Raw genomic sequence first — 23,931 nt, 5'->3', positions numbered from 1 at the left:
TGGGGGGAGGGTGCCTGGGGGCAGCGGGGGCTCCAGAGGGAGGAGGGCCGTGAAGTCAACTCGCTCTGTCATCCAGTCCGAGAAGCCATCACCTGGGGATCGGAGGGGGGACACAAAGCGTCCTGTAGCACTCTGGGTCTCAGTCCGTGGAGCAACCAGCCAGCTGACTACCAGTAGACTAACTAACCAGTCAAGCCCTCAACAGTTTTACCAGTATCCTGTGGTCTCTGACTTTTCCTGCTCTCTCATCCCGACTCCACACTAGGGAATGAACTCCGGGCCTTCCCGCAGAGCTACATCTTCAGCCCTTTTTATTTAAATCTTTTAAGTCAGGGTCTTGCTAAGACTAAGTTGCCTAGTGTGGGTTCGAATTTGTGATTCTTCTGCCTCAGCTTCCCAGAGTGCAGGAATTACCGGCCTGGGCCACCTGGCCTGGCTCTCTGACTTACTCTAGTCCTCTTCTGGTTTGTTGTTTTGCGTACTTTGGTTTGGTTACTTGGCAATATTGGGGATTGAACCCAGAGCCATTTCACTGAGCCCCACCCCTTTAAACTTTTTATTTTAAGACAGGGTCTTGCTATGTCACCAAGTTGCCCAGGCTGTGACAGAAGTTGCAATCCTACCTCAGTTTCCCAGAGAGCTGAGACTATAGGCACGTGCCACGGCTCCTCACTCCTAATATATATATATATAACTTTTGGGTACCAGGGATCGAACCCAGGACCTTTTGCTTGCCAGGTAGGCGCAGTGCCACTGAACTAAATCTCTGGCCCACCTAGTAATTTATTCATAAAAAGCAAACAAGATCACCTCACTCGCACACAGGCACTCGCACCTTGGTTTATCTCTATTTTTTTGACAGGGTCTCTCTATGTTGCCCAGGATGACCCCATCCTCCTGAGCAGCTAGGACTACAGGCGTGAATCACCATGCCCAGATAGTCATTAGTTACTAACAACACTGTGTCAAGTATCTGGGGTGTAGTCATGAATAGATGTCTGCCTCTGAATCCGCTTATGTGATGCCTCCCCCTGACATGCGCTTCCTTTGGGTCTTTTCTTCTGCTGTTCTACTCTGCAGTCCATGTCACCTACTTGGAAAGGGTTTCCTACCTAGCTAAACTGGCTCCCTTTGCGCCTTGGCTCAGCTGCTGTGTGTCTGCCACTATCCCACATTTATCTCAATATATCACCTTTGCCGCTTGCCCGTCGGCCCAGGAGGATGTAATGTCACCAATTCCCAGCTGTACGCCAGCACCAGGACAGTGCTTGCCACACTGAGTGGGCACTCCCTGACTGTATCAACTGAATGATTAAATGAATGGGTTCTTGTGTCCCTTGTTCCCTTGCCTTCCAACCTCGGCTCACCCTACTGGCCCTTACCTGCCAGGGGCTCTCCTCCCCCTGGGAGCCCGCCCTCCAGGGCTCCCCCAAGGACTTCATAGGGGGCCAGGGGGGCAGGGGCCAGGGGGAGTTTCCCATAGTCTACAAGCCAGCCCAGCCCGCTAGCTGGGAGCAGGCCCCTGTCCAGCTCGAGCCCCAGGGTCGCCAGGAGTGACATGGCTGAGGCACAGGTGCTGAGCACGAGTAGCAATGGAAGCAGCACCGACGGCAGGGAGGAGGCTCCAGAGGTTGTTCAGCTGGATGGAGACGGACACGGAGGCGAAGGTGGAGGACCTGTGTGTGGGAGATGACAGTGGGGTGGGATCAGCACTGGCCTCACCCACCAGCCCGGCCACCACCTGCACGCCCCTCCCCCTTCCGGCGAGGCTTGGGACCAAGCCAAGTCCAATCAGAACCCTAAATCTTCCCTTTCTTTCCCCAAATTTAGAGCCCCACCCACTCCCAAGGGAATTCTTTTCTTTAGAATTCCCAAGCCCCAATATGGAACCTCAATGTTTTCCCAGGGGAATTACCTCAAACCCCTCCCGCCCACCTCATATTGGCCCTCATAAAACCACTCAGCCCCTGGGGAATTTTCCTTCAGCCATGTGACTTTCTCTAAAATATTTCCCTTAGGCCCCAATTCCCTTCCTAGATGGGACTCAGGTCAGTTCCCAGGAGAATTCCGCCACCTCCGGTCCCTTTCAGGTCCCACCCTTTTCTTTAAATTTCACTGTGATTTCCAGTCCCTACAAGCCCCACCCCTCACCGTTCACATAGCTCCGCCCCTAACCAGAAATACAGAGTCCCCGCCTCCTAGCCCCAGTGAACCACGCTCCTCAGCTAATACGCAACTTTCTGGGCCCCGCCCCTCCTCTCGTTGGGTTCCCCCAAACCCCACTCTCCCTACGCTCCGCTAGGATGTGGTCCTGACTCCACCCACTTTTTTGTTTTGTTTTTTTTTTAAATACCGTGGACTCAATTTAGGCCTTCACTGAGCTACATCCTTAGCCCTTTTTCCATTAGCTTGAGAAGGGGGAGGGGAAGGCTCCCTCAGTCGCTCAGGCTGGGATCGAATTTGTGATCTTCCAGCCTCAGCCTCCCATAGTGTTAAGCACCCACTTAATAAACTGCTTGTAAGCTCTGCCTTCTGCCATGGCAATGTAAACCAGTCCCCGCTCCAGTACGATCCTGAAATGGAGGGAAGCTGGGCTGTGAACCAGAGCACTGTGGAGCCAGCAGGGTGGAAGGGGCAGGCGGAGAAGTGGAAAACAGCTAAACAACCCCCATCCTTCTGGGGATCAAAGCACACGCTCCATGTGAGGATTCAGCCATTTTTCGTTCAGGCCCGGGGCTCAAAGCGCCTGTGAGGAGACTCAAGGCCCGCCCTTCAGGCGGAATACGAGCTTTAGTGGGCTGAGGCGCATTAAGCAACGAGTCGCTGTTGGGCAGTAGTGCGCAGGCGCAACTCGACACGCACCAGCTTCGCACTACAGCTCTCCGGAAAAACTCGCCCCACCTTCGACCCAAATACGCATGCTCAGCTGCGCGCCCGCGGCCCTTTTTTCTTTTCTGCGCCTGCGCGACCGTGATTCCATGCTCGCGGCTCGCCACCCGCAAGCCGGGCCTTGAGGACCGCGAGCTGCGAAAGGGCGGGAAAGGCGGTTGGAGGGAGAGGGGCGAGCGGTTACTCACTCCATGGCTGTGGAAAGGAGAGGCGGCGGCGGCCTCGGTTGAAGAAAGAAGTCGGGAGCGGGAGCGAAGGTGCGGTGAGCGCGGAGACTGCTGGGGGCACAAAGGGGTGGCGGCTACAGAGCCATGGCCGGGAGTGCGCAGGCGGTGACGGCGCTGCGGTAGTGTAAGAAAAAGATCGTGATGCGAGGACGGGGAATGGGGCGGCCCCGGGGACCGAGGACAGATATACCGGGGCTGGTGCCGCACGACCCGCCTGGATCCTTCCGCGCCCCGCCCCCGTGTGCCCCCAGCCGGGAGGGGCTGGCCGCTGGCCTCGTGGGAATCCACGTGTCTGCAACCCTCCCCGTAACAACCCTCGGCGTTTTCCGGTTTCCCGTAGACCTGGGCACCGGCCTCCAGCACCGTCCGACCCTAGACCTTTGCCTTGTATGACCCCGAGGGCCAGGCCGCCGCCTGGTTTTAGAGATCGACTCCGTCCTCTCCCCTGACCCGCACCAGTTCTCTCTTCTTTCATTTCATCCCCCGACCGCCGTCCCACCCTGAGAACTCTCCTGAGTTAGAGTCTTACTGGAGTCACAGGCCGCTCTGGATTTAGGTCTTAAAACTGTCAGGGCGGCCTTAGACAAATAACTGTTCAGGCCTCATTTCCCTTTCTGTAAGTGAGAAAAATCAACTCTGCATGGTGTAGTAATTTATGAAAATCAAACTAGACAGTGTCCCCAGAGCTCTTAAGCACAAAGGTGAGCTATTTAGTGCATTAATAGGAAGCCTGGAGCCCATCATCCTCCCCACACCCTGAAAGAGCCCCAGACACTTAACCCTTGCAGCCCTCCAAGGTTTCAGTTTCCAGGCACCCCATTGCCCCCCTCCGTTGTCCCCAAGGATACAGCCTTTTCTACAGCCCCTGTGCATTGCTCTGATTTCCTTTCAGTCCTTAGTCTCAGCTGCTCCCTACTACTAGGTAGGAATTGGCATCCAACATTGCCGAAAAAAGAGAGATGTATTTCATTTAGTAAAAGTGCATGGTAGCCATCCTGCCCCTCCTATGCCTTCTGTCACCCACACTAGCGCGTGTCTTTCCTCTGTTACAGAAACCCTATCCCTTCATCCATCCACATCAGGACAGCCCACCTGCACTTGGAAGGCAGGTGCTGTGCCACTGAGCTAAATCCTTGACCCTCAGCCTTCTTTCTAGGGCAATTAAGAGACTGAACAAGACCCGGAGAAGGATGGGTGAACCACAAGAGTTACACACAGGCTTCATCCCCATGTCCCAGTTGCATGCTGGAGTCCTTAGGATCCGACCCTCTTCCCTCAGGGGACTCACTGTTTAATCCTACCAGTGTCTGAGCGATTGTCCTTTATCTCCTTGGCTGCACAGGGGCTGTGTTAAAACCTAGGTAATATATACAGTAGAGGTTAAGAGCACAGATTCTGGATCCCAGAGTATTTATTTGGGTCCAAGCCCTGACTGCACCTTGCTTGTGGCCCTGGCGTTCTCCTTTACTTTCCTGTGCTTTGGTTTCCTCTGTGGCAAAAAGTAGCTTTCACTGTAAGCTACCCCTTAGAACTGTTTGAGGACTAAATGGGTTAATCCATGTCAGACATGTAGACTAGTGGCTGGCACACAGTAGGTGCTGCATATAAAGGTCTGTTTCCACTGCTGTTACTGAGGTGGATGTGCTCTATCTCTGGTTATAGGATAAGTGCCCAAAAACCTTCCAAAGGAGGCTTGAGGACTAACTTTTTCCACTTCCCAGCGTAGATACTGAGCAGTGTATCAGGTGGCATTGGGACTAGGCTGTGGAAACACTGCTGGAGGTCTTCTGAGGGACCTTTAAGGTTATCCCGAGGACTAGGTTATTTCCTTTGTTTTGAGACCGGATCTCGCTGTCTGAAACTGGACTGAAGTGATCCTCCTGACACAGCCACACTTGGTTTAGGCGTTTTTATGTTTTGTGCTGGGTATTGAACACAGGGCCTTGAGCAGGTTAGGTAAGACATCTGTCCTGAACTACACCTCAACCCATGGATATCATGTTTATTTTTGGGTTTTTGAGACAGAGTCATGCTGTATAATTGCGGCTGGCCTAAAACTCACAGCAATACTCCTGCTTCAGCCTCCCAGTGGTGAGATTATAGATGTGCACCACCACACCCAGCCATAGATTTTTTTTTTTTAAATAAACTTTTATTTTGAAATAATTTCAGGGCCTGGGATTTAGTTCTGTGGTGCTGCCGCCTGCCTGACAGCACAAGGTTCCGAGTTCGATCCCTGGTACTAAAAGAAAAGAAAAGAAAGAAATTCAGATTTTCAGAAAAGTTGCATAAATAATGCACAGATCCCCAGGTGTGGTAGTGCACACCTGTAATCCCAGCATTCTGGGGGGCTGAGGCAGGAGGGTCTCAAGTTTGGGCCTAGCCTGGACAACTTAGCAAGACCCTGTCTCAAAATAAAAATAGGGCTGGGGATTTAGCTCAGTGGTTCCACTGCATGCCTCGCAAGCGCAAGGACCTGAGTTCAATCCCTGGTACCAAAAAATAAAATAAAAATAAATTCTAAATTATTTTAAAGAGCTGAGTGAAATGTGGCTCATTATTGCTTGGGTTCAATCCCCCGTACCCCCACACAGACACACACACACAGAAGTGCAGATAACTTCTTTATGCCCTTCGCCCAGTTTTCCCTGTTAACATCTTGGTCACTATAACATACGATACGTTTGTCACCGTGAGGGAACCGACATCAGTGCGTTGTGTTGTCTGAACACCAGGCTCTACTCTGATTCCACTGGTAGTGCCCTATTTCTTTCTGTTCCAGGGCACCACATTCTCTTCAGGCATCGCATTTCCTTACCCTCTTCTGATGGTTGGCACTTCCCACTTCCTTTGTCTTTTGTGACCTTGACAGTTTTGAAGAATGTTGGCTGAGTGTTTTATGGCATGTGCTTTAATTTGGTTTTGTTTCAGGCCGGAATTGAGTGTTTTGAGAGGTAGAGTATTTTTTAACAGCTAGACATGAATTGGCTTAGTAGGAGCATCCTGTTGCTGGCTGTATGTGGCACGTGCTGCCTGGGAAGACATCATTGAGGGACTGCAGTGCCTCTGTCCTGGCCCGTCCCTGCTCTCTCTGACTCTTGGATCCTACCCACTTCAGCCCTGCCCCACCTAAGCAGCTTGACTCCATTGTGCGCCAGTTCACACACAGCCGCTCAGCCCTTCTCAGGGTGTTCTGGTGTTTGGTGGCCAATAATGATGGTTGCCTGCCACACCAGGTCCTGACACCCTGAGCCCTTGCAAGTGGCCATTCCAGACCCAGGCTGGTGGCCAACCAAGACTCGGTGGGGTGGGGCTGCTGGGGACTTTTTTCAGTGCGGAGGGGCCTGGCCCCGGGAGTGAGGTGGCAGTTGCAGGCAGATTGCATCAGCCCTGGCTCTTGGATGGGGAGGGGGAGTGAGGGAATTCTCAGAGGGCCTTGGCACACCTGGCAACCACTCCTGGGTAGCAGAGCCCTGGATGAGGAAGTGGCCACAGCACAGCGCAGCACAGGGGCAGAAGTTTGGGGGGGCAGATGTCTGGGCAGAACCCTGATCCTGGGACTTGATGCCAAGGAGGAACCTCGCTCGCAGTGGCCCCAAGCTTGGCTTGCAGGAGACAAGGTTTATGAGAGGTAAAGGAGCTTGTGCAGAATCACAACAGCTCTTTAGGCAGAGTCCAAGTCTCCACACCCTTTTCACCTTCAGGGCCCTGCGAGGTCTCCATTCCTGGACCTTCACCTCAGGTTTGCTGCTCATAGTTGCCCAATTTGATTGATCCGGGCCTATCTCACCCTCCCCTCCTGCCCTATTGCAGCAACCCCTCTGGTTTCCCAATCCAGAGAGCCGCCTGGTGTGATGGAAAAGGCTCTGAGTTTTGCATCAGATGGGTCTAGGTCTCTGTCCTGAGCCCACAGCCCACATCCTAGTGAGGGGTACAGGCAGCGGCCTCAAGTACCTTCTGCAAGGTGGGTCAGGGCCAGCCTGCTGGTTCGTATTCCAACACCACCGTTTCTGTGTCCCTTGGCAAATCTCGTCATCTCTGATGGGGGTGCTGGCAGGACCTGCGCATAGGGTAGTGGTGAGAACTAAGTAGATCGATGTAGCTAGAACGCCTAGAGCAGGGCCTGGACCAAGGGAGGCATCCTGTGAGCACGCTCTCCCCCTCCCCCACCGTCCCTAAAGGCTCCGCATGCTGGAGGGTTAAGGAAATGACATAGGCAAAGCTTGGCTCCTCTTAGGAGCTGGGGCTCTGTACAGCTCATCCTGCTTCCCCTTCTCTCACACCTGGTGCTGCTTTCAGGCTCCTGACGATGCCTGCATACGTGACTGTTTCCCCGAGCACCTGGAGGTAGGGTCACGACCTTCCTCGTTCCCAGAAATTTCCCCACAGCCCTCACCCTGTGCTGCTGCCTGCCTACGCACCACCACATTTTTTTAAATGAGTGCTTCATAGAGAAGAAACTGGTACCACGGCCCCTGAGCAGCAGCAGGGAGAGTCGCTGGGTCACGTAGGCCAGGGGACAGGGGTTGGAGGTGGGCGTCCTAGCAAACAAGGGCAGCAAGGCCAAGGTCAGCTCGGCTGGGGGAAGGGTGGCCCCGGGGCTCAGAGTCCTTCAGAGCCTTTCCCCTGCCCTCAGGCCACCTTGGCCCTTAGGCTAAAGCCACCACAGCTCTCAGAGCCTGGTTAGGCCCCATGGCCCTGCATCGTGGGTGTTGCCTTCTGAGTAGTGTCTTCTTACTGCTGTGACAAGTTAGCACAAACTTAGTGGCTCAGGACTAGCCTCATTTACCGTCTTCCAGTCCCGCAGGGCAGAGCGGTGTCCCTCCTGGAGGCTGCAGAGAAGAATCTGCTCCCTGGCCTTCCGAGCTTCCATATGCCAGCTTGTTCTCTGGCTTTGTGGCCCTTTTCTCCCTCACTCCAGCCTCTGCTTCACGGTCACCTCTACTTTCTTCTGGGATCTTCTCACCATATGTCTTATAGGATCCTGTGCTTCAACCTAAGGCCTGCCAAGGTAATCGGTAATGTCCGCCTCGGAAGGTCTGACTTCAGTCGTGTCTGCAGAGACCCCTGTGCCATATGGGTTACAGTCACGGGTTCTGGGGACCAGCATGTGACCATTATCTAGCCTAGCATATATCCCCTCTCGGTCGGTTCCCTCATCTGTGAGATAGAGGACAGGGCCAGCCCTAGGGCGACCTCTCTCTCATGTGCTCGCAGGGACCGGGCCGCAAAGGCCTAGACCAGTGCCTGGCTCAGCAAGAGCTGTTGCCAGGTCCCTGGGTGGCCAGTGGTGGGGGAGATCGCATGCAACTCCTAGACTACCTGCTCTTGGAAGGGACAGGTGTTACATCAGTTGCAGCAGCACTGGCCCAGCAATGAGGAGCTGCTGAGGTGGAGTTGTTGTTGTTGTTGTTGTTGTTGTTTTGGGGTTTTTGAGACAAGGTTTCCCTATGCAGTTCACTGAACTCACTGTATGTAGCCCAGGGTGGCCTTGGTGATCTGCTTGCCTCCATCTTCCGAGTGCTGGGCTTTACAGTTATTCATCACCATGCCTGGCTGAGGAGAGGAGCTGCTGGTTTTACAGAAAAGTTGCAAACCCCCTTTTCTCTAGGAAAGCAAAGTTTTTAATGTTAGCAAATACTTCAGAAAAAGAAAAACCCTCACAAATCAGTGTGTTTAGAACTCCACCTGTAGACCATTATAACCTTTGTGTTCTGCAATTTCCCCTTCCCAAATTTGTGATCCTCTGGCCATAGCAGAGTGCATGAGGAGCCAAGTTCTCCCTCCAGAAAATCACTGAGAACCAGGGACAGACTGACGCCCTGTGCTGGTGTTGGCAGGATTGAGAGGGCCCCTCTTAGGGGGCGGGGGCTGATGGATTGTTACTCCCTCTCTTCCGGTTTGGCCCTAAAGCCTTAGCCTGAGGCCATGGGAATGCATCACTCTCTGCAGCAGCAAGATCACCCCTCACAGGGACCCTGGGGTGTTAGCAAGGGCACATCCTGGACATCGCAGTAGTGAGGCTGGATCAGGGGGCTTGGTGTGGGCAGTAAAAAGAACCAACACGAGGAACGTACGAAAGATGGGCCTTTACTTAGGTCCCTGAGTACACTGAGGGACGGCAGGCAAGATTCCAAGAGAAAAATCAAACGGGTGAGAGACTAGGGCTTTTATGAGAGAATGAAGATGCCGGAAAGGGACTGAATTGGCAAATGTAGGTATCTTTCCTGTTCTTTTTTAATCCAGAGGCTCCTGTACTGTAATTGAGATTGTGCATCAAAGTTACAGAGCGACATGGCTTCTTGCTTAGGCTTCCCGAAAGACTCTTCAGGCTTACACAAAGGCATCTGTGTGTTTTACCCTTTTGGGAACGATAACAGCTTGGGGTAAGACAGGGTGGTTTTTCTATTTCCCTTTTAGTCCTTGTTGGTGCAGAGCTTTGTGACTGTCCAGTACATCCTAGGCCAAAGTGTGTTATCAGAGAATTTGGGCCGCTGAGAATGAATTTTAACCCTTTTGTTTCCACAGTTAGCAGCTCAGATGTGAAGCCAGACAACCTGATCAAAGTCCTAATGCTGTGTGACTTTGGGCAAGTTACTTAAGTTCTCTTGACTTCAGTTTGCTCATCTTTTAAGTGGGAATGGTAGTTCTCACCTGGTAAAGCTGCTAGGGAAAACGAGTCAGTGCAGGTAAAGCCCTGAAAACAGAGCCTGGCACACCACAAATTCCTGTGAAATGTTAATGATGAGACTATCTGGCAGCTGGTAAAGGACTGGGGTTGCTTCTAATTCCCAGAAGCAGAGCCACTGGACCCCTTCCTTTGGCTGCTTTTACCTGTTTGCCAGAGAAACCGCCAAGGCAGCATCTCCATAGTGACCTAGCCTGTCCCCTTTCCTCCCTCCCTACTGACATCACTCTCTCCTGGGAAGTTTGTGTTGATGAGAGGAGAAAGGCCCAGGAAAAGGAAGGCGGTGGTCACATGCATGCGCCTGTCCACCTGCTGCCTCAGCTCCACCCCAGGTCTTGGTGTCCTCTCCATACCTGTCTGCATCCCCTGTGGAGCCTCCTGACAGCACATGCAGGTGACCAGAGCATTTCCAGTCCTCCTCCTAGCCAGTTCTAAACCAGCAGCACCAGCCACCCCAGGAGGAAGTGTGGTCCTGTGTTTAGGAGTGAGCCTCACCTGCCCACCTCTGAAGAGTCACTGCTGCCCTCCACACCTTCCTAGAGCCCCGTGGTTAGTTCATTGGTTTAGTGTGCAAATCATTTCTCTTTAGCAAAGTCCAGGTCGGTGGCTTTAATGCATTTACAGAGTTGTGCGACCACTGCCAAATCAATTTCAGGATGTTTTTGTCCCTCCAAAAAAGAAACCCTTGGGCCTTGCCTCTCAGTCTTTTCCTCCTGCCCAGCCCTAGGCCACACTAATCTACTTCCTGTCTGGATTTGCTCATTCTAGACATTTAAATAGAATCATGCAGGTTTTAACCTTGGTTTCTGGCTTCATTCAGCATCAAGGTTCATTTACACCATGGCTCCACCAGTGCTTTCCTCCTTTTCTCTCCTCTCCCTAATAGAGGGGATGGAGCCAAGGGCTCCTACTAATTGAGCCGTACACCCAGCCATTTTTATTTCTGCTTTTGTTTTGCCTGCAGTACTAGAGATTGAGCCCAGGACCTTCACACTGAGCTACGCCCCAGCCCATTCATGCATTTAATTTTTGAGGCAGGATCTCATCCATCACTGAGTTTCCCAGGCTGGGCTCGTCCCTGCCAGGGACTGTCAGACCCTAGAGTACCTATAGGGAGGATAATGAAGAATAAAAGAGAGAGAGTATTCAAGGTACAAGGGTGACCAAGAGGGGCCTGCCTCTAGTGGACAGACTCAGGGAACTCTGCTGTGGCCCCACTTTTATTATGCAGGAAGAAGGGGGGGTGTACTTTTCCAGGAACCAGTTTAAGTAAGATTAGGGTAATAAAATAGGAAAGTTTGGCATCTCAAAGGGAGTAGGTTTAAGGTCCTTCCCCATACCTGGATGCCTGCCTTTTGTATTTCCCTCAGCAGATGTTGTCTTGCCTTAGAAGCCCTGTGATGGTGGCTTTCCCACAGCCAGGAAGTCTGTAACCTTTGGCATACTTCTCTGTTACTGAGCAGGTCAGCAGCAGGCCTCAAGACTGCTCTGGAGCTGTAGCCTGGCCCCACCACTATGCGTTTCATGGCTGGGCCTCAACACTTCCTCATCCTCCCACTGGAATTATGCTGTGGGATGGGTCAGTGTGTACCACTAGGCCCATTTTCTGTATCAATAATACCTACTCATCTTTCTTATTACAGTGCCCTAATGGGTGAAGTGGTACCTCATTGAGGTTTTGCTTTGTAATTTCTGTTTTTATATTTTGTTTTGTTATGGTACCAGGGATGGAACTCAGGTCCTTGAACTTGCGGCACCACTGAGCTAAATCCCTAGCCCTGCTTTGTATTTTCTGGATGGCTAATGGTTCTGAATATCTTTTGACGTGCACAGCTGCCATCTGCCATATTTGTTGGCGCTGTGGTCTCCTGGTTCCCAGGGCTGTAGGCCCTTACCTGTCTGAGCTTTTGCCAAAACCCATCACCCCTTCTGCCCTCATCCTCCAGTGGCAGCCTTGAATGGCGCCTGCTCCTCTAGGAGGCTTTTTATTAAACCTTCCTTCTCTTCCCCCATCCACTACAACAGTAGATTCTGGCCGTAGTTCTTTTTCAGTGTCCTGCTTGTTGTCCTATAGTTTGCCTCTAATCAGTAAACTCTGAATTATTTGAGGGCAGGAAACTTGAGTTTTCATTCTGCCTTAGACACATATGATGGCATGGTTTGCAGTAGTGGGGATTAAACTCAGGGCCTCCACACTGAGCTACCTCCCAAACCCGTCTTTGTTTTGAGACCAGATCTTCCTAAGTTGTCCAGGCTGACCTCAAATTTGTTATCCTCCTGCCTCAGCCTCTCCAGTAGCTGAGATTACAGGTGTACACCACCATACAGCTATCTTATCTTTGCTGGCCAGCATAGGACCAGTCCTACATCTGGATGAATATTTGTTGAATGAATGGTGTATACCGTATTTGTGAATTAGTCAGCATGCGCCAGCACACGGAGAGTACACAATGGCGAGTGTCTTTCATCATTTTTTTATTTATGTGTTTCTTTTCTCGGTACTAGAAATTAAATTCAGTTGCTTGCAGTGAGCTATGCCTCCAGCCTTTTTTTATTTCTTGAGTTAGGATCTCCTAAACTCGGGCAGGTTGGGCTAGAACATGAGATCCTGCTGCCTCAGCCTCCCAAGATGATTAGATTCCAAGCCTGGCTCCAACTCTTTTGAAACAGGATCTTGCTATGTGGTTCAGCCTGGCCTTGAGCTCGCTGTGTAGCCAAGGCTGTCCTCAAACTTATAATCGTCCTACGCTAGCTTCCTGAGTGCTGAGACGACAAACTGACCACCATGCCTGGCTTTCAGCTCATTATTTTTTTTTTTAGATACCGGGGATTGAACTCAGGACCTTGTGCTTGCAAGGCTGGCAGCAGAACCACTGAGCTAAATCCCTGGCCCCTCAGCTCATTATTTTTAATAAATGCATTTACTTCATGAGATCATCAAATATTTTGTGATCTTTGGGTACTGTTTGCCTAGAGGGAAATAGTTCTTTCAGGCAGTGCTGGTTAGAGTGGAACAGTGCAGGCAGGTTGGAGCCCAACTCTGGGGATCTGCTTGGGAAGACGCCTGCTCCTTCACCCCAGGAGGTATGAGGAGAATGCTGTCACGGCACTGCTGGTAATGAAAGTTAGACGTGCCCACCGAAAAGGCGTAGATAAATGTGATGTGTCCCCACCCACCGTGGACACACCCAGAGGGAATGAAAACCAGTAGAGTGATGCATGTGTAGGTGAACTAGTGGGTTACCGCATGCACAGGTGCTAGAGACCATGGTGCAGCGTAGCATTAAAGGGAAGCTTAACTTTATTGGTGATCTTCCAAAAATGTTTTTAAGGCTGGTGCAATAACTGTGTGGTTAAAGTTTAAACGTTAAACAGGCGGCATCATAGCAGTTCAGTGCACAAGAAACAAAACAGTTCTTTGCAGAAGGTAAGGACCCCAGCACCACAGTATTCCTCACATAGCTTCCGGTCCTATTACTTTATATTAACGTGATGATTCTAGAATCCTCCTTAGGAGCTGGACACAGTGGATTCCTTGAGCCTAGGAGTTTGAAAACAGTCTGTGGAACACAGCAAGACCCCATTGAGAGAGAGAATCCTTAAAATCTACTCTTCTGCTTGCTTCCTGGCTTCTTTACTGTGTGTGTCTGAGCTAATTGGTTTTTCCCATGGGGAAAGTTGCTGTTTGTTTCTGCACCTGAGCTCCATGGGGGTGTGCCAGGCCTCAGGAGTGGCAAGGAGAATATAGTTGCTAATTAACTCTGCAGTGACTTCTTTGGGTGGAGAGAGTATTTTCCAAGGCAAAGAAAGAGAAGATTGAAGACCTATAGATCCGAGAGCCATTTAGGTCCCACCCCCTGTAGCAGGTAGCAGAGGCAGGCACTCCTGTGGGAGACTCGGGGAGAACACAGCTGCTGACTGTGACACCTCAGAGGTGTTAAATGATGTCTAAGAGGTTCAGAACTGTGTGTAGCGTGCTGCCTTTCATTATAAACATAATGAATATTATAATTTCTGCTTAAGTTTGCAGAAAATGTCTGGAAAGAGGCACAAGTAACAATCTGTCTCCAGGGATGAAGGCCACTTGGCTCGAGACAAGGGAACACAGTATTTGTGTCTGTGTGTCTGTCTGTCTGTCTCTCTTCGCCTCTCTTTCTCTCTTTAGTGTTACTGGGAGTTCATTGCAGACCTTCACCCTGAGCTAATTCCCCAGTCCAATTCCTTTTTGCGTTTTTTTTTTCCCCTTTATGTTGAGACAAGAATCTCACTAAATTGTAGGCTGGGCTTGGACTTGCAAACTTACTGTTCTTTTGCTTCAGGCTCCAGAATGTGGGAATTGCAGGCATGCACCACCATGTTTGGCCAAGTTTGTAATTTTTCAAATGTCTACCAGTATGTTACCAGGTTGGTTGAGAAATGGGACGTGTGTAGCAAATCCTCTATGGCTGGCAGGTCCAGCACAGGAGCGCTCCCAGTGATGGTGAGCCTTTATAGAAACAAGTGTCCAAACTGCAACCCAAAACTCACAGTATTCATCACCAAGTGTCAACGCTGCAATTAAACCTTAATACTGAGGGTTTAGTTCAGGAAAAACAGCTCCCTACATTAACATCTTTTGTCTTAAAAGAAAAACAAATATCATGCGTGTCATAGGTTTGCCACCACAGACGCCTCTGCATTTAAATGTTAAACATCCTCTGATTCAGCCAGGGAGAAAACACAGTACCAGCAAGAGATCTGATCCTTCGTCCGTGGGGAGCTTCACTGCCCCGCCCCCTAAGAAGCAGACCCACACATCCGTCCTTTCCCACCCTCACTGTCTCTGATCCTTAGTGCAAGAAAGGATACCTGTGAGGTTGGAAGGCCTCGGGGAGGAATGGGCTGGAGGAAGTCAGGGGCAGAATCTGAGTGGCCTGACAGGGAGAGGAGCAAGGGCGGCTGAAAACCTGTGGGGCCTCTCTGTGCCACTCACCTCCCTGCTTTTGGGGACACCTCATGCTGTGGGGGAGCCAGGCCTTTAGAGCCACTAAAGGTATGGCCCTGAGGCCTGGAAAAGCTGGTCCGTGGTCCCAACCTGGGCTGAGTTCCTGTAACCACAACAAGGATACTCCTTCAGGTGGCCGTATAAGAGCTGGACAGAGCTGCCCAGACCACCCACAGCTCCCGCCAGCAGTCAGGGTGAGTCTTTCCAAGCAGACCAGCCCTGCCCCGTGGGAACCCTACGGCCACTTCCTACAGCCCTGCTCTGCCCATCTGCCACCTCTGGCTGCTGCCTCTGCTGGATCTTTGGCCCCTCTGCCTCTGCTGAAGTCGGCCTAGCAAGGCACTTAACTCTTCATCGCTTAATCTCCACGTTTCCTAGTCTTTGAGGGTTTTCTTTGATACTGGGTGAGGGGAAAACTAACTGAACCAAAGGACATTTAATTGGAGCGGTGACGAGACGTTTTATTCGACATGGTATGATGCCAGGTTGAGAGCTCGGGGACAGAAGTGGGATTTTAGGTGGGGAATCCTTGCCCAGAGACATGAGGGAGGGCGTTTGAGCTTTGGGGGATCAGATGTCCCTGGCTGGGGCCTCTGGTCTCTGGTCCCACAGTCCTCTTCCTATAGTTTTGTGGGGTTTTTGTTTTGTTTTGTTTTGGTACCGGGGATCGAACTCTGGCCCTTGTGTCTGTGAGGCAGGTGGTGGAACCACTGAGCTAAATCCCTGGCCCCTAATTTTTAACAAGCTAATTCCTTCGGACTAGAGGCCGGTCCTTCAGAGAGCTCTGTCCTTCCTGTGCATCTTCTGGCTGGGTGTTGTCACAGCACTACCACCAGGGGGCGGTCTGCTGCATGAATTTCTGGTGCTCCAGGGATATGCCTGGCATTTCCACATCCCTGATGGAGGTCAAATCATTGCATCTTTACACCCTCGCTTTTTCAGGTGGGGAAACTGAGACACGGTAGAATAAGAATTTCGGTGCTCAGCCACAGAAAATGGGCTGCAGAGCCTGGTCCTGTCCCTTAGCAGCGTCGGCCTGGCAGCCGACAGAGGACTAGAAAAGCCCCTGTCCTTAAGTGCATTCTGGCCTGGGTGAAGGCACACGCCAGGTGTTTGCTGTGCGCCCCTCCCACCCTCAGTGCACTAGGTCCCCTTACGTTCCTGTTCGTGAGGCTGTTGAGCAGCCCTAGGAAATGAATCCTTGGCTGGACTCGCTGTTGCTTTGGTGAAGTGGAGTGTCCCTTAGGAAGGACGGGGCGGGATCTGTGGTAGCCCTGTCACCCCGGAGGGTCACTTAGGCGCTGAGGGGAGAAGGTAAACTTGTCTGCCCTGTCTCCAGCTGCAGGTCTGGCTGTCCTCGGCCTCTGACCCAGCCCACCCCACTGCCTTCCATCCTTGACCCCCACCCAGATGATCTGGATTTCGTTCTGGGACTGCTGTCTGCTGCCTGTGTGGCCTTGGGGAAGTCACGTCATCTCTGTCTGTTTCCCATCCAGGAAGGGTTCATGGTGCCGCCACATGGTGCTTCTGCCTCAGTCCAGTTCGAAGCTGGGGCTTGGTAAAGGAGTGGTGTTATGGTTCTCTCTCAGGCTGTCCATGCGCATTTATCTGGTGCCTGCTGCATGTCTGGCACTGTTCTAAAAAGCTGAGAACACAGCAGGGCACAAAACGGGAGAATCCTGTCCGTGGAACCAGCACCTTCACCAGCATAGCCTGTTTCCGGGAGCACGGGTGGCCCTGCTCCGTCGTGGGCGTCCTTTCGCCGAGCAGAGACTCACATGTCACACCACCCTGCAGTTGCCCCAGCGGGTAGTTGTTCCACCCCTCAGTGTTCCTGTCCACACCGGGACCCATCGCCTCAGACTGAGCCCCTTTCTCCGCCCACATTTCGGACCAGTGGTGGCAAACCTATGGCATGCTTGTTGTTTTTCTTTTAAAACAAAAGATGTTAGTGTAGGAGTTGTTCTTTCCAACTAAAGCCTCGGTATTGAGCTTTAACTGCCGTATTGGCGCTTTGTGATAAAGGAGTGAGTTTTGGTTTGCGGTCTGGGCACTCGTCCCTAGAAGGTTTGCCATCATCGTTCTGGACTTTTCCTGCCCATTTATCTAGATTCAGTTCTTTCTCTGTTCTTCCACCGCATCCCCACCCCTAGTTTCCTCTGGCTGCTCGCACAATTTACCACACAGACATAATGCTTTAAAGCAACATAGATTTATTCTCATACAGCTGTGGGGGCCAGAGGCTGACGGGGAGAGTTCCTTTCCATGCCCGATGCAGCTTCTGGAGGCCACCTGCCTTCCAAGCTGTGACTTTGTCCTCTTCTGCCTCCTCACGCAACTGCAGGACCCTTGTGATTGCCTTGCCCGTTCAGATAATGCAGGATCAGATACACACCCCTATTGGAGACATCTGGGGAGAAGGGGGCACCCCAGGACTGTTCTAGCCACTCACCTGTTGGAAACACCCTTCCACTGAAAGACCTTGGTTGGCCTGTGATGCATACCTGTCTGCCTCTGGCCCAGCCTTCACCCTGGCATCCTTTACCCTGTCCTGCTTTTCCCTGACACTGAGCCCTTCTAGCACACAGTGCCATTGGTGATGGGTGGTGTCTGTGGCTTCCTGGTCCCCAGGAGGGAACAGATGTCTCATTCACAGCCACAGGGCACCTAGTCCAGCAGCTGCTCAGAATTATTGGTTACGTGAACGAGTGTCATAAGGGAAAGCATTTGTTTCTGCTCTGCGATACCCACCCCTCCTGTATCCACCAGTGTTACTGTCATTTTACTGAGGGTAATGCTGGGCAAGTTTTGGAATAAATAATTTAGGCGTCGTGGCATGTACCTGTAATCCCAGCACTCTGGGAGGCCAGGGCAGAAGTAGCAAAAGTCTGAGCTCAGCCTGGGCAATTTAGCGAGAACCTGTCTCAAAATAAAAAGGGCTGGAGTTGTGACTCAGTACGAAGGCCTGAGGTTCAATCTCAGTATGGAAAAAAAAAAAGTGTTTTAATTAAAAATTAACTCCGGGAACCAAGGATTTAGCCCAGTGGCTCCAAAAGCATAAGATCCTGAGTTCAATCCCTGGTACCAAAAAATAAAATTTTAATTTAGGACCAGGTGTGATGGCATGTGCCTATAATCCCAGCCCTTGGGTGGGTGAAGCAAGAGGATCACTAGGAGTTCAAAGCCAACCTGACCTACATGGGAAGACCCTGTCTCAAAACAATAGTAACTATATTATTGTTGTCCAGATAAGTTAGGATTTGGAGTGGCAAAAAAACTGAAGATGAAGGTGAGGTTAGTGGAACTAAATGAATGTAGGTAGCGACAACCAAGAACTGTGTTTCTTCAAACTGGGGATAGAGCGAATCTGTGGGTGCTGCTCCTGCTGTGAAGTGGGGGTTCTGAAACAGGCAGATGCCTGGGGAGAGGTGGGTGGGCTTGTCCAGCCAGGCACACCCTCCACCTTTCCTAGGAAACAGTCTGGGTCTCTCCCACCTGCTGCTCCTAGGAAAACTTCCCACTCCTGTACAGTTGGAAATGCAGAAAAGCACACACCAAAGCTCACGTTTGCATTTGGAGAAACTCCACCAGTCTGATTGTTGCTGGCTTTGTTCACTTGAGCAGACCTGCAATTTTTTTCTTTTTTCTTTTTGAGACAGGCTCTCACTACATAGTTGAGACTGGCCTGGAACTCTCTGTGTAGCCCAGGCTGGTCTCCAACTCACAGTGATCCTCCTGCCTCAGCCTCCCAAGTGCTGGGATTACAGGCGTGCGCCACCACAACCGGCGCAGACCTGCAATTTTTGCACAAGCTTCCACATTCCCTAACTAATTTTTCAGGCTCTGTCCCCAGAGTCCTTTGAGGCCTGTCTCAGCTTGAACTGCTGCCCAGCCTCCTCCCAGCCCCCAACTTCCAGCCCGTACCTCTCCTGTCTGGCCCTGGCCATGGCAGTCCCTTCCCCCTCACGTCCTTGAGGCTCCCTCCGTGTAAGGAGGAGTCATTGGCATGGAATTTGTGTCTCTGCCGGCTTCTCCCACACATCTTGTGGTGTTGTGCCTCCCAGGACCACCACTTGTGCTTCCCTGGGGCTCCCCAGGCTCAGCAAAAATACAGCAGTCTCCTCACAGTTACAGCTTAGTACAGAGTAAAATCCAGGAGTAAAAAGGGAAGAGGCGTGGGTTCGTCCAGGTGTGAGCTCCCGGGTGCTCCTTGGTCACTGTGGTGCTGAGTCCTGGTAAACCCATCCCAAGACAGGAGTATGCGGAATACACCTGAGGTACCGCGCATCCCGCCGCACAGCACCAGGTTGAGGGGCTGATCGCGAGCTCCACTACATCTGCCCTGGAAGAGGAGCGTGCCAGGTGCCTCTAGCCTAGGAAAGGAGCAAAAAGTGCAGTTCCAGTTGGCTGCACTTTCACTCACAGGGGCCTTCAGTCTGGCAACCAGGAAGTGTGCCTGAGGGTACGGGGTGCGGTCCTGTAGGCTGGAGCACCCCTGAGGCCAGACTTCAGTCTTTTGTCTCTAATGCGCATCCCCGCCCCCAGCTCAGCTTTCGTTGTTTGGCCTGAGCCCCCAGGTAACCAAAACGCTGGCACTGGAACATCCAGCTGGATCCCCTCCCAGGAGCTGGGCACGGGCCAGGCCTTTCTTAAGAATCCTCAGGGTCTGGACAGCCTTTACTGAACACTCTGTCCATCCAGCCACCCCAGGTCCCTTCCCGCTCCAAGACACCTGTGTCAGCCTCCGCCTTCACCTGGGCCACTCCTTTGCCTACTCAGCTGCTCCCTGGAGTCTGATCCTGAAGCTTGTATTTGGCACATGCCGTTGTCATTTACAAGGTGAACCTGCCCGTAGTGTGCTCCAGAGTCCGTAGTCACACGTCAGAAGCACAGAGCAGGCCTGGGTCACCACATCTGCACCACCGGGATAGGTCCCTGCTGGCAGGGACGTTGGAGAGCAGTGGAGCATTGACTCATGGGAACCATTCACCTAGTCGCACCCTCGCAGAAAGCTGTTCTCTTTAATAGTTGCAAAGAGCTTTTTATAAATGCTTTTCTGGGCAATTTTAGCTGCAACTTATTTATAGCAGAAGCTCTCTCAGACTGAGTTCCTGAGAACTGAGGCGTAGGTGTAGCTACGTGGATGCTTTGGGTGCTAGGAACAAACCGGGCTCCAGGTGGCTCAGCAGTGAAGCGCAGTCACACATAAGAGGCTGGGGCTCAGGGCAGGGAGCCATGTTTCTGGATTGAAAAGACCTTTGGCAGAAGCTCCCGTAAGAGCTTTGATAGTGCCCCGGCCAGCGGCAGTGTGGTTGGAGGGCTCCCCAACCTGGCCAGGAGGGGTTCCCCAGCAGCTGCTGAGAAATAGGATCCAGCTTGGAGAGGAAAGAAGAAACGGACCCCGTTGATGCTTCTGTAGGCTGCCACTTGACTTCGAAGCTGTGGAAACTGAGGTGCAGAGCGCCTTGGGAACGCTCCTCGGTGGCCGGCTGCCCAGTGAAGGGAGATAAGAATGTGAGGGCCGGGGATTTGGCTCAGTGGTTCCGCCACCTGCCTCACAGGCGCAAGGACCGAGTTTGATCCCCAGGACCAAAAACAATTTTTTAAATGTGAAGATGTTAGGTGGAAGTTAGGGTACACTGGTGCCCTGGGAACCATACGGTGGAGTAGAAGTAAAGGGTGTCAATTTTGTGGGGTTGAAAATGAGTGACTTACTGCCTCCTGAACCTCTTTCCCATCTGTGTCCCAGACCGAGATCCTGACCTCCCTCGTGGCCTATTGTGAGGGTAACAGAGGGCCCAGTTGTTAGGGTTGGGGTTAGCTTCCTGGAAATGATGCTACCTTAGAGTTGAGACTTTTCGTCACAGCCTGAGGCCCCGCTGGGTGGTGGCAGCAGACTGTGAATTCATACTAAACTTGAGGTCAGCCACTTGGGTCTCAGAAAGGAACTTGCCGGCTGGCCGTCCTCCTCACTTCCCCACACCATCCAGGCCTCCCCAGCTTCGTGCCCTGCCTGTGCCTCCAGGGAAGAGCCCCCAGAGCCTTGCTGTGCTCCACTGGGGACCTTGGCTCGGGTTGACTGTGTCACACCTCAGATCTGCCAGACCCACCTGCTTCGCCCTTCCTTCACTTACTACTCAGTTTCCTCTGGCTGTTCTCATAGATTAACACAAATCGAGTGTCTAAAAACTACGCACACTGAAACCCTCATGGCTGTGATCGGACGTCTGAAATGAGCTTTACTGGGCCAAACCAGGATGCATGGGCCCCAGAGGAGAGCCCCTTTCCCTGCCTTTTCCTGCACCTGGAGGTCACTGCACTTCCGACTGCCTCCGTCAGCACGTGACCTCCCCCACAACACTCCCTCTGCCTCCGTCTTTCTTTCTTTCTTTGGGGGGGGTTGTTTTTTTGAGACAGGGTCTCGCTATGTAGTTGAGACTGACCTAGAACTCACTCTGTAGCCCAGGCTGGTCTCGAACTCACAGGGACCCTCCTGCCTCAGCCTCCCGAGTGCTGGGATTACAGGTGTGCTCCACCACGCCCAGCTTGCCTCCATCTTTCTTTAGAGTTTGTTTGTTCACGGGGTAGGGAGGAGGGTTTGCTTGTTGACAGAGTTTCGCTGTGTAGCCCACGCTGGGTTTGAGCTTGTCCTGCCCTAGCCCAACTGCTAGGACTATAGGCATGCACCACTATACCCAGCTTGCCTCCATTGTGTACCATCACACCTATACTTATGGCCCGCTGGGTATCCAGGGTAATCTTCCCACCTCAGTATTTTGCTTTTTTAGAAAGGGTCTTGCTATGTAGTTCAGGCAGACCTTGAATTTACTGTGTAGCCCAGTCCAGCTCGAACTCGCAGGGATCCTCATGCGCTTCGGCCTCCTGAGATCTGGGATTACAGGCTGCCCCACCGCGCCTGGTTCAGCCTGTTATGTTTTCTGCTGCCTTCAGCCAGTTTATGGTCTCCAGCCACCTGGCTCAGGGTCCCCCTGCCTACCACCAAAATCTGACAGCCAGCTTAGAAGAACTTGTTTCATTAAGTCAGTGTATCCCGCCTTCGTATGATTACAAAAACTGGCTTGAGTCCACCTCTTTCTCAAAATGAATTCACGTTCATAAACTGGTTCTTTTAAAACCCAAAGCCTATCAATATGGGTCTTTGCTATAGAAAGAGTGCACTTAGAAACTGCTCCAGATTAGAAGGGAGATGGCTCCTGTCCCCTTACGATGATCTCCTGGCCCTTTTCGCAGCCGTGCCTCTGATCACCTCCGACTGCTGCCATAGTTGAGTGCAGGGAGACAACTGTCTTCAGTCGGTGCTCAGCGGGGCTCCTGAATTGGCCCAGTGGGAGTCACTGGCTTCTGCAGGCCCACAGCTTGGGCTCAGCTCCTGACTTCCCCCTGGTGACCCTGGACAGATGCCTGCAGCCCTCTGAGCCCATCTGCTCATCTTTGCTGTGGGACGGGACTCCTGCCCATGGGTGCTCGTGAGAGTCGCCATCTATCCCAGCGCCCTCCAGGCCCATCTTGTATCGAGTGCCCCTGTCCAGCACTCATGCTCCCTCGCCCCCTCCCCACAGGTAAACTCCCACCTTTGCTGCTTCTAGGGTCCTGCCAGGGGCTCCTGAAGCTGGACTTTGAAGAATGCCAGTCAGTTCAGACTGAGCAGGGACGCGCTGGCCTTGGAGCTCCTGGGTGCGCTTTACCCCCACCTGTCGCCCTGTGGTGTCTCATTTCCTCCCACTGTGGTGGCCGAGGAGATACCCAGGAGAAGGTCTGGTCCGGGTGCAGACCCTTGGCCTCACCCAGTTTTGTAAAAGGCCCCTCCCCCGCCGCCTGGAGAAAAATCCAAGGGGGAGGCTCTGGCTGCTGGCCCAGGTCTGTTTATCCCGGGGTGGAGCGCCCAGTGCCCTGGCTGACCACTTGGAGCGGGCAGGCTGTAGCATGCCCTTGGTCGCCTGGAGTGGTGAGGGTGTGCCCAGGAGTAGCCTTCAGCGGCCAGAGTGGCACTCAGGGCAGCACGAGCCAGGTCAGCTCCCGTACACAGGCACCCCTTGCAGCCAGCAGGACCCCGCTGAGATGGGAGCAGGCTCCATGGTGGTGTTTCGGGTCCCCTCGTGCTGCTCTCAGGGCTAAACTCCATTCGGGGCCTGTTTGCCTTCTCTGTGGCAGCAGGGTCCCCTGTCCTGACTGGGCTCTGCCCTGCCCGAGCACACCCAGCTCCCAGCACCCCAGCCCCAGGCATGGACGGTGCTGATTTAGCAGAGTCCAGCCCTACCGCCCTCCAGACCAACATGCGCCATCGTGCTAGTGAGATTGCCTTTCCAAAACTGCCCTCTGATCATGTCACTTCCTGTGCTTTAAAAATCTTCCCAAGGTTGTAGACGCTGGCCGATTTGCTTTGAGAGTTGGAGTAGCTGTTGCCACCACAGTCTGGAACCATGAGCGGGTTTAATTTCGGAAGCACTGGCGCTTCCACAGGCGGATTCACATTTGGCACCGCGAGAACAGCAACCACCACACCCTCAACAGGGTTTTCTTTCTCCACTCCCAGCACTGGGGGATTTACCTTCGGAACGCCCTCCCAGCCGGCTTCGAGTACCCCTTCGACCAGCCTCTTCTCGCTCAATACCCAAGCTCCAGCAGCTCAGACCACAGGATTCACTTTTGGAACAACTCCTGCTTCCACGGCAACTGGCTTCTCCTTAGGGATCAGTGCTCCGAAGCCAAGCTTGAGCAGTACGGCTGCTGCCCCAGTCACGGCCAACCCCAGCGGCTTTGGGCTTGGTGGCAGCACCCTCGCCAATGCCTTATCAAATGCTGTCACTTCCAGCCAGGGGACGGCATCCACTGGCTTTGTGTTCGGTTCCTCTGCCACCTCCACAGCTCCAGCCTCCACGTCCGGAGGGTTCTCGTTCATCGGCGGAAGCTCGTCCCAGGCTGGGACCTCCGGCTTCAACATTGGCTCTCTAGGCAGTGGAGCCCCGGCCCAGACCCAGCCCATGGCCCTTCCCGGGTTGCCCTTCACTACAGCCACAGCAGCAACCGGGGCCACCCAGCCAGCCGTGCCCGCACCAGCAGCCACCGCCACCAGTGCAGGGCCCACCCTCTTCGCCTCCATCGCAGCCGCTCCCACCTCGTCC

The 23,931-nt window shown here is 52.7% G+C and overlaps 2 protein-coding genes across 2 annotated transcripts in view; one reads left to right on the top strand and one right to left on the bottom strand.

Annotated features, from left to right (window-relative positions):
• Atf5 (activating transcription factor 5) overlaps window positions 1–3,301 on the bottom strand; it is a 4,268-nt gene extending 967 nt beyond the window's left edge. The window contains exons 1-3 of the mRNA XM_010640875.3: window positions 3,078–3,301; window positions 1,383–1,676; window positions 7–92 (exon numbers count right to left, since the gene is read on the bottom strand). Of these exons, the coding sequence (XP_010639177.1) occupies window positions 7–92; window positions 1,383–1,560 (264 nt within the window). The 5' untranslated portion in view covers window positions 1,561–1,676; window positions 3,078–3,301. The remainder of the gene's footprint in view (window positions 1–6; window positions 93–1,382; window positions 1,677–3,077) is intronic.
• Window positions 3,066–23,931, top strand: part of Nup62 (nucleoporin 62) — a 22,317-nt gene continuing 1,451 nt past the window's right edge. The window contains exons 1-2 of the mRNA XM_033765902.1: window positions 3,066–3,146; window positions 23,166–23,775. Coding sequence (XP_033621793.1) covers window positions 23,230–23,775 — 546 coding nt within the window. The 5' untranslated portion in view covers window positions 3,066–3,146; window positions 23,166–23,229. The remainder of the gene's footprint in view (window positions 3,147–23,165; window positions 23,776–23,931) is intronic.

Source organism: Fukomys damarensis, unplaced genomic scaffold (genome assembly GCF_012274545.1).
Source record: "Fukomys damarensis isolate Sample0158 unplaced genomic scaffold, DMR_v1.0_HiC HiC_scaffold_19, whole genome shotgun sequence".
Taxonomy (NCBI): Eukaryota; Metazoa; Chordata; class Mammalia; order Rodentia; family Bathyergidae; genus Fukomys; species Fukomys damarensis.
Note: the sequence above shows the minus strand (reverse complement) of the source record. Positions and strands in the feature narration are given on the sequence as shown.